The sequence below is a fragment of the Teleopsis dalmanni genome, chromosome 1, assembly GCF_002237135.1.
Source record: "Teleopsis dalmanni isolate 2A chromosome 1, ASM223713v2, whole genome shotgun sequence".
In the NCBI taxonomy this organism is placed as follows: Eukaryota; Metazoa; Arthropoda; class Insecta; order Diptera; family Diopsidae; genus Teleopsis; species Teleopsis dalmanni.
Genome location: NC_051846.1, coordinates 100,859,293 through 100,874,319, shown reverse-complemented (window position 1 = coordinate 100,874,319; position 15,027 = coordinate 100,859,293). Strand labels below are relative to the sequence as shown.

General features: G+C 33.9%; 2 protein-coding genes across 2 annotated transcripts; one reads left to right on the top strand and one right to left on the bottom strand.

Moving 5' to 3' along the window:
* The first annotated feature begins 5,364 nt into the window (after positions 1–5,364).
* Positions 5,365–6,309, top strand: LOC119662673 (uncharacterized protein K02A2.6-like). Its single transcript, XM_038072356.1, has one exon. It carries the CDS (start codon positions 5,365–5,367, stop codon positions 6,307–6,309), a length of 945 nt encoding a protein of 314 aa, XP_037928284.1.
* A 1,482-nt stretch (positions 6,310–7,791) lies between these two features.
* On the bottom strand, positions 7,792–14,417 carry LOC119662665 (uncharacterized protein K02A2.6-like). Its single transcript, XM_038072346.1, has 6 exons — positions 14,409–14,417; positions 14,275–14,358; positions 10,811–11,134; positions 10,235–10,757; positions 8,499–10,173; positions 7,792–8,422 (listed from the first exon to the last, which is right to left on the bottom strand). Exons 1-6 carry the CDS (start codon positions 14,415–14,417, stop codon positions 7,792–7,794), a joined length of 3,246 nt encoding a protein of 1,081 aa, XP_037928274.1.
* Positions 14,418–15,027: the final 610 nt, after the last annotated feature.

The window sequence follows — 15,027 nt, the reverse complement described above, 5'->3', positions numbered from 1 at the left end:
ATTTATACCTTTGCTAGCATTCCACAAGGATAAATGGTTTTTGTCATTTGGACATAGGTTTTGAATATAATTATATTGCCTGACTTTGGTTTGCTTGCTTAATGCAGATCTAAGTCTCCTTTGGGCTTCGTTAAATAAGTTTTTCGCTGTAGGGGACCATTCACGCCTTAATCTACGTTTTTGTAAAACTAAATTCTCTATGTCACTATTCAATAATACTTTATTGAATCTGTAAATTTTATTGTCTTTAGGGGTAGAGTTTTCTGCTGCTGAAATCAGAATTGAGTTTAAAACCGAGGTTACGTCCTCAATATGAGACTTACACTTTACCTTGTAATTTGTGTGTATGTGTGAGTTAATATACTTTTTATATTTTAGCCAGTTTGTTCTAGGATTTGTAAGGCTATAGGAACAGTCATATAACTGAGGATCATCAAGTTGTAACGACCCTTTCTTGCAGTCGTTGCTTATTTGCTGAGGTATGCTCAGTCTCACCAGCGTCGTCACAATAAATTTATAGATTGTGACCAAAATATTCAAAGTGTTGTGATTATATTTTAATTTCTTTATTTCAGAATTTATAAATTTTAAATTTATATTTAATATAGTAAAACAAATTAACTTTATGTTTCAAAAAAATAAAATAAATATATAAGTATATATAAACAAAATTTGAATATGTAGTTTTTTGTTTCGAAAGGGTAAAAATTTAATAATTAAATAAAGATGTCTTTTGAGACGTTCCAGTGCTTGAATGTCCTTGATAGATCTTCCTCCTTCAAGCCCCTAGTTTTGTATTCTTCTGACCTTAAAAAGTGCGGGATTTATGGGTGGGATTATTCTGGATCTTGTAGAATTGCTTTATATACTGTAGGCGTGAAACCAACTGTCGTATTCAAGTATTTTTCCACAACTATGCCTTCGTTTGGAGATTTTCGTTATAGTCGGTCTCCTTTGCGTATTACAGAAAATTACTTTCGACACAGTCGACGTGATACCACCTGTCGTGTCTCAGTATTTCCTAGTAACTATTCCTTCCTTGGGATATTTTTATATAAAATATCCTTATAAATATATTAATCTTGGAAATTATTTTGGACACAGTCGACGTGAAACCACCTGTCGTGTCTTAATAATTATTATACCTTGATTTAGATATTTCTTTCATATAAAATATCCTTATGAATTTTAATTTTAGCAACTATTTTTGACACAGTCGACGTGAAACCACCTGTCGTCCCTTAATAGTTATTATACATTGATTTCGATATTTCTTTCAAATAAAATATCCTTATGAATTTTAATTTTAGTAACTATTTTGGACACAATCGACGTGAAACCACCTGTCGTGTCTTAATAGTTATTATGCCTTGATTTCGATATTTCTTTCATATAAAATATCGCTATGTATTTTAATTTTAGTAACTATTTTGGACACAGTCGACGTGAAACCACCTGTCGTGTCTTAATAGTTATTATGCCTTAATTTCGATATTTCTCTCATATAAAATATCGCTATGTATTTTAATTTTAGTAACTATTTAAACCACCTGTCGTGTCTTAATAGTTATTATGCCTTTGTGCCTCTAGAGCTTATTTGACTTGCTCTTCCAAGGTGTATGTGGCTTTGAAATTATAAACCAAAGTGTTCGTATAAGTAAAATGCGCGTCTTATATACACACTCGACCGAGCTTTTGTGTAGCGTATCATTTTTATTTACAGCTGATCTTACGTAATTCTTGTTTAATTTTGCCGTTCTGATTTTCTATTTCATGTTTTGTGCGGTACTCAGCTTGTGCATTTAACTTCTCTTTAAGCTTCTCTTACGGCGAATATTTTTGGCAGTTCTTGTTTTCTTATGTTAGCGCTGCTTTGTTTTGATTCTTACAAAATGTGTTTTCAAACTACATTCGGTCGGTGGTGGTTTTTATTTACTTTGTTTGTTACGATAAATAAAATATTAAAAGTGCAAATATTTGATGAATATTTACAACATAAAAATAAGAAATATAATTAACAAATAAATAAGGCGAGTTTATTATTAATTTATTTAATTATATTTTTATATTTCATTTTAATATCATTTCAGCTTAGTTTGAGGTGTTATTAAAGCTTGTAAGCGGTTTGGGTTTTGGTAAATTGTTTTGACTAAATATTTTAAATATTAATTAATCTATTTAATTCCAGATATTTGCAAAATTTATTACCAGTGAGTCTACTTTTTCCAAGTTTAAACATAAACATATAAAAAGTGTGTCGTTTTATAAAAAAACTGTGTTGTATTGATGTGTTTTAGTTCGTGTTGTTATTGTTTTTAGTGCACGTTAATGTAGGTGGAAATTTAGTGTAAATTTCCATCCTTTCAAAGTAGGCAAAATGTAACTGGAGAATGGTCTGAAGACAAATCGCAGCTTGAGTATGTTGAATTTCTGTTTATGCCTTTGGTCACGGCGAAGTCTATTCGGTCTGGTATTTTATTGTTATGAGCAGGCCAATATGTTGGCTGCCCAGAAGAGATTACGTCTAGTGCATTTTTTCTATTTAGAATGGAATTGTGGAGCTGTTTTCTTTTTGGATTACAGAATCGTGAACCCCAATACGTGTGCTTGACATTGTAGTCTCCCGCCGTAAGAAATCTTTCACTTACAGTTAAGAAGTAATCCGTAAATTTCAGTTTGTTGATCACCGCCGCAAATCTTATATTGTTCAGTAGTATCCAGCCCTAATTCTCCGAGATACTTAAGTCATGTTTCCGTAAAATAAAAAAAAATATCTACGACCTTCCCATGTTAACTGTGTATTTTACCTCGTTAATGACGGTGGAAAAGTTGTTATCCAAATCGTGAAGTGCTTGTCTCAGGGTCCCTGCTCGGGCGCCACTTGTAATGAACTTTTCCTGTGGTAAAACTGGGGTTGAACTCAGCCGTCCCCAAGGTCCACACAAGAAATTTATTTAATGAGACCCTGTCACTTCTGATTGCTCCTAACTTCTTAGCTGCAGATAGCTTGGATCGAATATCACAGACGCAATGGAATCACTGACAGAAATAGACACGATATAATACCAGCACACGTGACTATTAAAGCTACGTGAGTGGTATTACAAGTCGCCGATCACACGCCCTTCCCTGTTCACTGTTAAAGCGCCCAGGGGCCGGAGACGTTAGGTTACTATTAAAGCTACCTATCGCTTCCGACACTATGGTATAGACTCACGTGACTGTTAAAGCTACGTGAGTTATACCCCGTACAACCGAGACACAGATACTATTGAAGCCCTGAATCCTGCTTACCTATGTCTACCAGTCGTGCCGCTGAATATATTAACAATTCTTTAATTTACTTCTTTAATAAAACAACAACCTCAGTTCTTTGTGTATATTTCTTGGTTTTAAAATAAAATTTAAATTTTCACAGATTAGTAGTATTTTGCTATAAGTTATTTATTAACAATTCTTTAGTTTAATTCTTTAGTAAATCAACAACATTATGTAGTTCTTTGTATATATTTCTTAGTTTTTTTAAAATAACATTTAAATTTTCACAGGTTAGTAGCAATTTGCTATAAGTTATATATTAACAATTCTTTAATTTAATTCTTTAGTAAATCAACAACATTAGTTCTTCGCGTATATTTCTTAGTTTTAAAATAAAATTTAAATTCTCACAGATTAGTAGCAATTTACTATAAATTATATATTAACAATTCTTTAATTTAATTCTTTAATAAATCAACAACCTCAGTTCTTTGTGTATATTTCTTAGTTTTAAAATAAGATTTAAATTTTCAGAGATTAGTAGCAATTAGCTATAAGTTATATATTAACAATTCTTTAATTTAATTCTTTAATAAATCAACAACATTAGTTCTTTGCGTATATTTCTTAGTTTTAAAATAAAATTTAAATTCTCCCAGATTAGTAGCAATTTACTATAAATTATATATTAACAATTCTTTAATTTAATTCTTTAATAAATCAACAACATTAGTTCTTTGTATATATTTCTTAGTTTTAAAATAAAATTTAAATTTTCACAGGTTAGTAGCAATTTGCTATAAATTATATGTTCACATGGTAATCTCAGCTGATGAATCCAACACCACAATTTTTCTCGTACCTTTAGTCGCCGAACAAAACAAAAAGAGACCACTTCTTCCTGGTGCACGCACTTTTATACCGTCAACGATCAACGGTGCCAGCTGTAGGTACGTTAAAGTTCAACGACCGTTAATCGAAGCTCGTTAACTGATCTCCCTGCAATGCACCAGTGACAGTTCAGCTTTAGGGCGAATTCCATATTTTACTCTTGTGGAAGCTGGAACTTGTTTTTTTCTTCACGATTTGACCTAGTTCCACAACTTTGCACCAAAGCTTTCTTAGTTTGACAGTTCTGTTTTGATCTCGTTTGTTGTTTATTCTTTTTTTTAACAATGTGTTGTGCCAGTCGAAATGTTTTTAAAGCGTGGTTTTTTTTTTCCTTTTAAAAAATAAATTATAAACAAATAATTATGATTATAATTGATAAAACAATCAATGTTAGAAGAAAAATCTGTGAATCATAATGCATATTAATTCCATTGCTGGATGTCTGTTGTTGTGGGGTGACCTGTTGCGTTTTTGGTGTGGCATGTATTGCGGGAGGCTGCGGTGAGTTGGTTAAGTTAATGTGCTTATCCGTACTTAACAATTTTTTTATTGTAGGAACCGTCGATTATATGTATTCAAGTGAGTGTTTCTTTTATTGTGTAGGCAGTTATACCCACGATGTTGTAACGATCAAATTTTAATTAATAAAATTTTGTGTCGTTACATTACTTAGACTGCAGCAAGGTGTTAAAACAGCCCCTGGCATTTTTCAACAGATTGTTGATACAATGCTTAGCGGAACCAATACCATTGGGTTTATTGATGATATGATCTGTTCGGGAATTAATGAAGAAAACCACAAAATTCAATAGTTTAAAACCTTAAAACGTATTCAGGATTATGGTTTCAACCTTCGAGAAGTGTAAGTTTGGAGAAACATCTGTCGAGTTCTGCGGACACACGGTAGATCAATATGGTATCAGACCACATCCAGAGAAACTTCGATCAATCCAAGATCTCCCACCACCTACAAATTTGCAACAAACATGAGCATTTTTAGGAGCTGTAAATTATTATGGGAAATTCATTAAAAGTATGAAAAGCCTTCGCGGTCCTTTAGATAAACTTTTAAAAAAAGATAAGAAGTTTGAATAGAAACAACATCATAATGAAGCATTCAACAATATTAAAAATGTATTAGCTTCTGATCTATGTCTCACGCACTTCGATTCAGCAAAGAAAATAATTTTAGCTACTGATGCTTCAGAATACGATATGGGTGCAGTTCTCATACATCAATTTAATGACGGAACGCTTCACCCAATTATGCACTACTCAGCTACATTCAATGCAGCAGAGCGGAAGTATCCTCAAATACACAAGGAAGATCGATCTCTCGTGTTTGGATTAAAAAAATGTCACTATTACATTTCTGGTCGTCACTTTACCATTCATATCGACCACAAGCCACTTCTTGCTATATTCAACCCGAAAAATGGCATCCCGTTGTTTACAGCGGCTCGCCTGCAACGTTACGCAATCACTATTCTGTCATACGACTTCTCTATTGAATACATAAATACTGACAGCTTTGGATATGCCGATATTCTTTCTCGACTAATCGCAAACCATGTAAAACCTGATGAAGATACCGTCATAGCATCTATTCAATTAGAAGAAGACGAGGACCTCAAAATCAATTGTTTTACGGTAGAAACAGCCACCAAACTTCCAATCACTTTCACTACAATTCAAACAGCAACCAAAGCCTACCATACTCTCAATAAGGTCACGTTCTACAGCCAAAATGACTGCTGGCCTCAAAAGAAAAAACAAATCACAGATAATGAAGTAGCGGCCTTTTTTCAGCATCGACATCATCTTACGATCCAACAACAGAGTATTTTCTTTGGTGAGAGAATTGTTATTCCCAAAATTTACCACCAGCAAGTCCTTGAAGATCTCCATAATGGACATCCAGGTGAATGTCGTATGAAACTTCTTGCTGCTACCAAAGTTTTTTGGCCAAACATTAATCTTGATATCGAACATGTGGTCAAAACTTGTGACACATGCGCTATAGCCTCAAAAAGTCCAATGAAATGTACTCCTCAACAGTGGAAAATTCCTTCTGCACCATGGAAACGAATTCATATTGACTATGCTGGTCCAATCGATAGCAATTACTTCCTTGTTATCATAGACGCCTTTAGCAAATGACCAGAAATATTCAAAACTTCAACTACTACTGCAGCTAAAACTATTGAGTTCATTCAGAAAGCTTTTGCGCAACACGGCCTTTGTGACACGATTGTTAGTGATAATGCTCCGCAATTCATCTCGCAAAAATTCAAAAATTTTTGCGACTTCCAAGCAATTAATCACATATCTACAGCTCTATACAGTCCACAATCAAATGGCCAAGCAGAACGGTTCGTTGACCTACTCAAATCAGGACTTAAAAAGGCTAAGGGAAGTATCACTTGCTATCGATACACACCACCCTGTAATCTCGGTATGAAATCACCATCTGAGCTCCTAAATGGCAGAAAAATTAAAATTCGTCTTGACTGCATTCAACAGCAAAAACAGGAAGGCGAATTAGAAAAACAAAGTAATCAGCAAGAGACAAAATTAAAGCAGTTCAGCATTGGAGATAACGTTTACTATAAACTTCATTCCAATAATAATAAATGGACTTGGATACCATCTGTAATCATAAAGAAACTTGGAGTAGTCAATTATGAAGTCAAAATTGACCAGGAAAGTAATGATGATCTCCACTCTCACCCAGAACTTAACTCAGTTTATGTCAATCATGCAAACTACTCTTAACGAGATAGTTAAAATGCAAAGCCAATTAATGCAAATGTTCTTGTCTAAATAATGAGTACTTTAAAAAATTTGTACATGGAATGCAAACGGCTTAAGCCAACATAAACTTGAACTCACAAATTTCATGCTCAGAAACATATCTAACAAACAAAAATTTCTTTTTTATTCCTAGTTATTTATTTTATAAAACCAATCACCCAGATGGCAAAGCACATGGTGGACAGGTATTTCGATACGAAGGCGTCTAAAACATAACTTTCTAGATACATGATTGACATAAACTGAGTTAAGTTCTGGGTGAGAGTGGAGATCATCATTACTTTCCTGGTCAATTTTGACTTCATAATTGACTACTCCAAGTTTCTTTATGATTACAGATGGCATCCAAGTCCATTTATTATTATTGGAATGAAGTTTATAGTAAACGTTATCTCCAATGCTGAACTGCTTTAATTTTGTCTCTTGCTGATTACTTTGTTTTTCTAATTCGCCTTCCTGTTTTTGCTGTTGAATGCAGTCAAGACGAATTTTAATTTTTCTGCCATTTAGGAGCTCAGATGGTGATTTCATACCGAGATTACAGGGTGGTGTGTATCGATAGCAAGTGATACTTCCCTTAGCCTTTTTAAGTCCTGATTTGAGTAGGTCAACGAACCGTTCTGCTTGGCCATTTGATTGTGGACTGTATAGAGCTGTAGATATGTGATTAATTGCTTGGAAGTCGCAAAAATTTTTGAATTTTTGCGAGATGAATTGCGGAGCATTATCACTAACAATCGTGTCACAAAGGCCGTGTTGCGCAAAAGCTTTCTGAATGAACTCAATAGTTTTAGCTGCAGTAGTAGTTGAAGTTTTGAATATTTCTGGTCATTTGCTAAAAGCGTCTATGATAACAAGGAAGTAATTGCTATCGATTGGACCAGCATAGTCAATATGAATTCGTTTCCATGGTGCAGAAGGAATTTTCCACTGTTGAGGAGTACATTTCATTGGACTTTTTGAGGCTATAGCGCATGTGTCACAAGTTTTGACCACATGTTTGATATCAAGATTAATGTTTGGCCAAAAAACTTTGGTAGCAGCAAGAAATTTCATACGACATTCACCTGGATGTCCATTATGGAGATCTTCAAGGACTTGCTGGTGGTAAATTTTGGGAATAACAATTCTCTCACCAAAGAAAATACTCTGTTGTTGGATCGTAAGATGATGTCGATGCTGGAAAAAGGCCGCTACTTCATTATCTGTGATTTGTTTTTTCTTTTGAGGCCAGCAGTCATTTTGGCTGTAGAACGTGACCTTATTGAGAGTATGGTAGGCTTTGGTTGCTGTTTGAATTGTAGTGAAAGTGATTGGAAGTTTGGTGGCTGTTTCTACCGTAAAACAATTGATTTTGAGGTCCTCGTCTTCTTCTAATTGAATAGATGCTATGACGGTATCTTCATCAGGTTTTACATGGTTTGCGATTAGTCGAGAAATAATATCGGCATATCCAAAGCTGTCAGTATTTATGTATTCAATAGAGAAGTCGTATGACAGAATAGTGGTTGCATAGGCGAGCCGCTGTAAACAACGGGATGCCATTTTTCGGGTTGAATATAGCAAGAAGTGGCTTGTGGTCGATATGAATGGTAAAGTGACGACCAGAAATGTAATAGTGACATTTTTTTAATCCAAACACGAGAGATCGATCTTCCTTGTGTATTTGAGGATACTTCCGCTCTGCTGCATTGAATGTAGCTGAGTAGTGCATAATTGGGTGAAGCGTTCCGTCATTAAATTGATGTATGAGAACTGCACCCATACCGTATTCTGAAGCATCAGTAGCTAAAATTATTTTCTTTGCTGAATCGAAGTGCGTGAGACATAGATCAGAAGCTAAAACATTTTTAATATTGTTGAATGCTTCATTATGATGTTGTTTCCACTCAAACTTCTTATCTTTTTTTAAAAGTTCATCTAAAGCACCGCGAAGGCTTTTCATACTTTTAATGAATTTCCCATAATAATTTACAGCTCCTAAAAATGCTCGTGTTTGTTGCAAATTCGTTGGTGGTGGGAGATCTTGGATTGATCGAAGTTTCCCTGGATGTGGTCTGATACCATATTGATCTACCGTGTGTCCGCAGAACTCGACAGATGTTTCTCCAAACTTACATTTCTCGAAGCGAAGTTTGAATCCATAATCCTGAATACGCTCTAAGGTTTTAAACAGTTGAATTTTGTGGTCTTCTTCATTAATTCCCGAACAGATCATATCATCAATAAACCCAATGGTATTGGTTCCGCTAAGCATTGTGTCAACAATCTGTTGAAAAATGCCAGGGGCTGTTTTAACACCTTGCTGCAGTCTAAGTACTTTAAATAAGCCGAGGTGAGTATTGATAGCCATCAGTTTTTGAGATTCTTGGTCCACTGGAATCTGGAAAAATGCATCTGATAGGTCAATTGTGCTAAAGACTTTCTTATTAGCGAGTTTGGAGAATATTTGGTCAAGCGTTGGAAGAGGATATTTATTTGGCTCTAGACCGTCATTTAGACCTGTAGAATAATCGGCACATATACGAATTTTTCCATTCTTCTTTCTTACAACTACGATTGGCGCCGCTGACTGTGAGTATTCAATTGGTGAAATTACTCCAAGATGTTGAAGACGTTCAAGTTCTGCCGAAACTATGGGAGCTGCTGCATATGGAACTGGTCGAGCGTTACGATAAACGGGTCGCGCTCCTTCTTTTAGCCTCAGAGTCGCTTGGGTCTTCGTACAGCAGCCAAGGTCATTAGAAAAGAGAGACGGAAATCTAGCCTTTATTTCATCGTTTAACTTATCGCAACTAGTTAGTTGGATTGCTTTGCAAAAGGAACTGATAGGCACTGACCATAAGTCAAATGTCGTTATCCAATCAATTCCAAACACGTTCAACTTAAGTGGTGTGACATAACACACATCATATTCCTCTCTTCCATTTAGGTTCACAACACAAGCAAAGCTGCCAAGAAGAGGAATTACATTTCCAGAAACATCGCCAGCTTTTTTATTAGTAGTTTGTAGGATTGGCTGGCCAAGTTTGGTCCAGTTCGATTTGGAAATAATTGTTATGTCCGACCCGGTATCAAGTTGGAGTTTAATTGTAGATCCATTGAGATTTGGTCTGACATACCTACGATGCTGCTGCGTTCTGTTAGTTTCGTCAATTTTCTTTACACATGATGTGTCAGGCTGAGATTTTTTTTCCGCAACTTGATTGGCTTCATATTGCAGTAACCATTTTTGTGGCCAATAGTTTTACATGCTGAACACAACACCAACATGGCGTTGGTGGTTTCGAAGATTCGTCTTTAGTTGAAGAATTTGATAGTAATGATTCATTTTTGCGTTGATATCGATGGTGAATTGTAAAAACTTCTGAACTTGAAGATGGCTGGACAACAGTGTATTTGTCTTGCTTCAGACAGATTATACGTTCAGCTTCATTAGTGAGGTCTTGAAGTGTTAAGTGCATGAAGGCATCCTTTTGCGCCTGTGTCTGAAGTGCACCAAACTGTGTTGATTCATTGTCGAGTCTTGCAAGGAGTTTCTCAAGTATTAACGAATCGTGTGAACTCTTCAAGCCATTAACAAAGATTTGTGCTTTAAACTCATCGGGAGTGCAATTAACGATGTCAAATTTTTCACAATGTTTGTTGACGCGAGCTGCGTACAGAGCAAAGTCTTCGTAATCCTGTTTTGAAATTGTAAGACATTTTTGGCGCTGAGAAAATTTTGATTGGCGATATCCGAAAATAGACGAGAGTTTGGCAACCGTTTGCATGAGTGTAAGCTCATGGGGTTCCTTTGGTAAGATTGAGTTTGCATATTGCTCGAAATCCAAATTTTTTAATTTACTAGTGAGCAATCGAACCATAGAAGCAGCTCAGTGAGATGTGCTGCTTCTATAGCGAAAACTGATTTATAACGCTTGTACCATGATTCAAATGTAACATTATTTTCAGGATCATAGCAAAACTCCAGCATTGAGTCAGATAGATTCCTGAATGTTGACGAAACTGCTTCTGTAGTTGAAGAAGGCGCATCAATTTGTTGTTGTGTCCGCGACAACCGAAGCTCCTCAAGCAAAGCGTCATTTGATTTTTGCACAGCTTGCAACAACAAATTAAACTGTTCCGCATTCATGTTAGCTTTATCCTCGTCGCCAATGTAGTAACTTCGCTAGTTACACATAAATACAGTTCTATATTATTTCGTATCACTTTATTATTTCATTACAATACAACACACACTAATTGTTAATCTTCCACCCAACGCTATCTTGCCGCCCTTTTCTCTCTGACAGCTGCTCTTCTTCCGTGTTGTACAACGTACGTTTACTACCAGTGTTGTACTACGTCCGTTTACTACAATCCCTTTTTTTGAAAGTGATATTTCCCGCTACTTTTTTTTAAAACAGTTATGTAATTCGAAAAGCCATTCAATTCCATATTTTTAAAAAGTGATATATTATATGAAGGGTTCATTTATACATTAGAAATTTTATTCCTTTAATTTGATAAAAAATGCTATCTTAAAAATAAAGCTTTAGGAATATTTTTAGCAACTAATAGCTGAGTTTACTTCTTGAGATACTTTACTCTTACGTTCTTCGCCTGGATAATTTTGAAAAAAATGTTCACTTTGTTCTCCAAATAAGAAGTGCAGTCATTAACGTTCTTAATGATAGCTGCCTGAATATAGCAGACTCTAGCCCCTCATCAAGTGTCCGCATAGAGCAATTTAATCAAATAACCTTATTCCAAATTTTTTATCAAAGTTAAGCTTAATATCTTTTGTCGGAGTTTAGGAATAGAATTAGCTTCAGACTCATAATTTTTATGTATTCTCTATATATTTGTTTCCAAACAGGTTGATTGGAATTTTGGTTGATTTTTATTTATTTCATTATTTAATAATGTTGTGTACGAGTATGGCATCTCTAATGTTGAAGATTTCCAAAAATTATTTTCTCGCAGACTTACCATCGGTTTCCATCGGCTTTTACAGGGAAATGCCGTGTAAAAGGCTGATTCATATCGAGGTATGTGTGCACTTAAATAATTGACTTAGTATTATTTAGTACTATTTTACGTGCTGTCACCTCGGTTGATTGTGCAAAACAAATCTTTTTGCGTCAATATATACACGTATATTCAGACAAGGTTTAGGAAAAATGAGGAACTATTTACAAAAGTCAGAAAAGTAAATTTGATTTTACTTGTAATTCGTAAAAAACTGCTTTGCAAAAAAAGTGTATATCACTAAAAAAATTGTTATTATTAGTTACATAAATAAAAGTAAATAATCATTTATTGATACTTCTCTGCCCTCATAATTTTCTACTAACTTGAACTAGACTATGGCACAGGTATTGTGGTTATGTTAATCCAAATTATCCCGTAGCAGTTGGATAATAACTGTTCTGTAGTATTGGATATTATTAAAGTCTTTCGTAACAGATGCTATAACAGAGTTACCATAATTACATTAAACATTAATTAGATTAAACGATTAAACGGACTTGTCGTTAGGTGGAAATGCAACATCGTTGTAAAGTCCTTCATTGGATATCAGTTAGTAATAAATATTTTTGTGATACATTTTCAAGAATTGTCGGCATAAAACTATCAACACGAATCTTTGCGTAACTCCACAGCAAATGTCTAACGGCTGAAAATCCCCTGACATTGGTACCCAATTTACATCACCAAAAGATGATAATGCAATCTCCGGAAACTTCTCTCAATACAAAGCTAAAGCATGATGTGTTCTGTGGCTTAGACATATTCATGTTGAAAACATATATGTGCTGTCAAATCTTGATCATGAAATATACTCTCTATAGTTTATAGTTTTTTATTTAACATACTCAATGTGATATCCATAAAGTTATCACCGCGTTTTTATTTGATTCTAATTCGATGTCTAACGCGTATCCTTTCGCTATCGGACTCACATGATTTAATATGAGTTACTGAATCTTGTTAGTTGTTACAATTTGTAATTTAGTATAGGTTTTTCTAGATTAATTTTTCCTTTCCGCAGAAAGTTTTCACTTATGTAATTGTTTTTTATACATTTAACACTTCTTCGCCTGACTTTTATTTTTTATAATAAATGCATTAACCGAATAAGTGATTCGGATTTTTTAACAAAAAGTTTTTAAATTTGGCTTGTATGACTGGTATTTTCATTTCATTTTTTAATGAAATAAGTTCAAACATAATAACACGAACTTGGATAACTTTATCCAATTGTGCCTACTTCTTCGATGACGTAATATATTATTGCCCAATATATTTGATTTCAATTGGGTGATTCTGACCAAAACTCCGCCGCTAATCTGTTGCATTTAACATTTTTGTAGTATAATTACTATATCGATATACTATATTATATTAAGGGTATTAATCTAAGCACATAAATTTATCAAATATTTAAATTTATACGTTTAAATACACAGTTATATGAACGCAATTAGTGAATTATTTTTGTAAATTTATCAATCAGCTGTCAATATTTATGACAGCACAAAATGCAATACTCAACAACACAATTCTTCAACCAAATGTTTAGCCAATATCATTGCAATGCTAAATATTTTGTAGACTTTGTCAATTTGCTGAATTGCTATCAATAACTTATAAAATAATATGCCGAAATTGAGCAAAATGTCCAAACTAAAAAGTATTTACAAAGATGTTTTTGTAAATTTATGCGATAAATTTATTCGGTAAAATTTTCGTGTAAATTTATAAGATTGTGTAAACTATTTTTCATACAAGGTTTGACAACTTACAAAGTAGATAAATCTATACGTTTATAAGGATTATAACGATTATAAGGCATTCATCAGTTTAAATGGGTACCCTTATTCTAACAAAATGTATGTCACAAAATATTTATAAGATTTTGTTAGAATTGTATATTATTGTGGTACAGTAGAATCTCGAAAAAGTTAACTGAAATGTTTCAAGCGTAATCAACTTTTTCGAATTAATAATTTTACCAAGCGATTTTTAAAATTCAGAATCAAAAAAAAAAAAGATACAAAAGTAAGCACAAATTTTTTTTGATATTACTCGCTAAACTTAATTCAATGACTTTGATTTCATTGTTACGAAAGGAAAACTTAAATTTAATTTGTACTGGTTGGATTAAAAGAGCAGTTGAGAGTTGTTTGTTTTTTTTCTTTTATGTAATAGCTCGACCCGTTTCGTGCGCATACTGACAAGGTCTACCACCTGATTTGCATCGTTTTTGTTTCCGTACCATTTTATCAAGGTATTGATGCTTTCAACTGCTTCCGAGAAACTCACTTTCTGTTTTTGAATATCTTGCTTGGTCATTGATCCATCGTTATCAGACACCTCGAAATGTTCGTTATCTTCGTAATTTGATTCCTGTTTCAATTTCAAATATCGTCAATACTGATGTCAATATTATCACTCACTTTCGACATTAACAATTATTTGATTTAATTAATTTAGACAATGGACTGTCGTCTTCATTATCGTATTGATCATCATCCTTCTTTTTTATCATATTTCAATCAGAACGTTTTTTTGTGCGACAATGTTGCATAACAATTTAGTTCGATATTCTAACTTGACCAATCCTATTGGATTTTACTCCATCGGCTGCAAAACCGCTGTTACGTTAGGTGGTAGAAGCATTGCTACAATGATTCCATCATCAGACTTTTGCATGTCAATTGGTTTATGTGCAGTGCAGTTGTCAATCAACAACAATGCCTTTGGTTGCAAATTAAAATTTGCGACTTGTTTGAATAGGAGTATTCCAATAGGTTATTTTATCAAATTATAAAAAAATATATGAAAATGGCAACACTGACATCATATTTTTGACGTTTGGATTTCGTATGTTGTGATATGTATACATGATTTGTGTATAAAAAAACTGCATGAATTGCGAAATTACAGAATAAACAAAAAACTTACTATTATCCTAAAAAATATCGATTTACTTAAACTTGTTTATACGAATAGTGACAATTACAACAGTTTTCAAATCCCTTAAAGGAACGTGGATTTGTAGATTTAACAATTACC

What these genes read in the sequence shown, in the direction of transcription:
- LOC119662665 (XM_038072346.1), bottom strand. An exon ending in AAGATATTCAAAAACAGAAA is followed by an intron (nt 11,135 to 14,274) that starts GTGAGTTTCTCG and finishes ATGTGTAACTAG; the next exon opens with CGAAGTTACTACATTGGCGA. An exon ending in TTCGAAACCACCAACGCCAT is followed by an intron (nt 10,174 to 10,234) that starts GTTGGTGTTGTG and finishes TGCAATATGAAG; the next exon opens with CCAATCAAGTTGCGGAAAAA.
- LOC119662673 (XM_038072356.1), top strand. Translation starts at nt 5,365, where the DNA reads ATGGGTGCAGTTCTCATACATCAATTTAATGACGGAACGCTTCACCCA.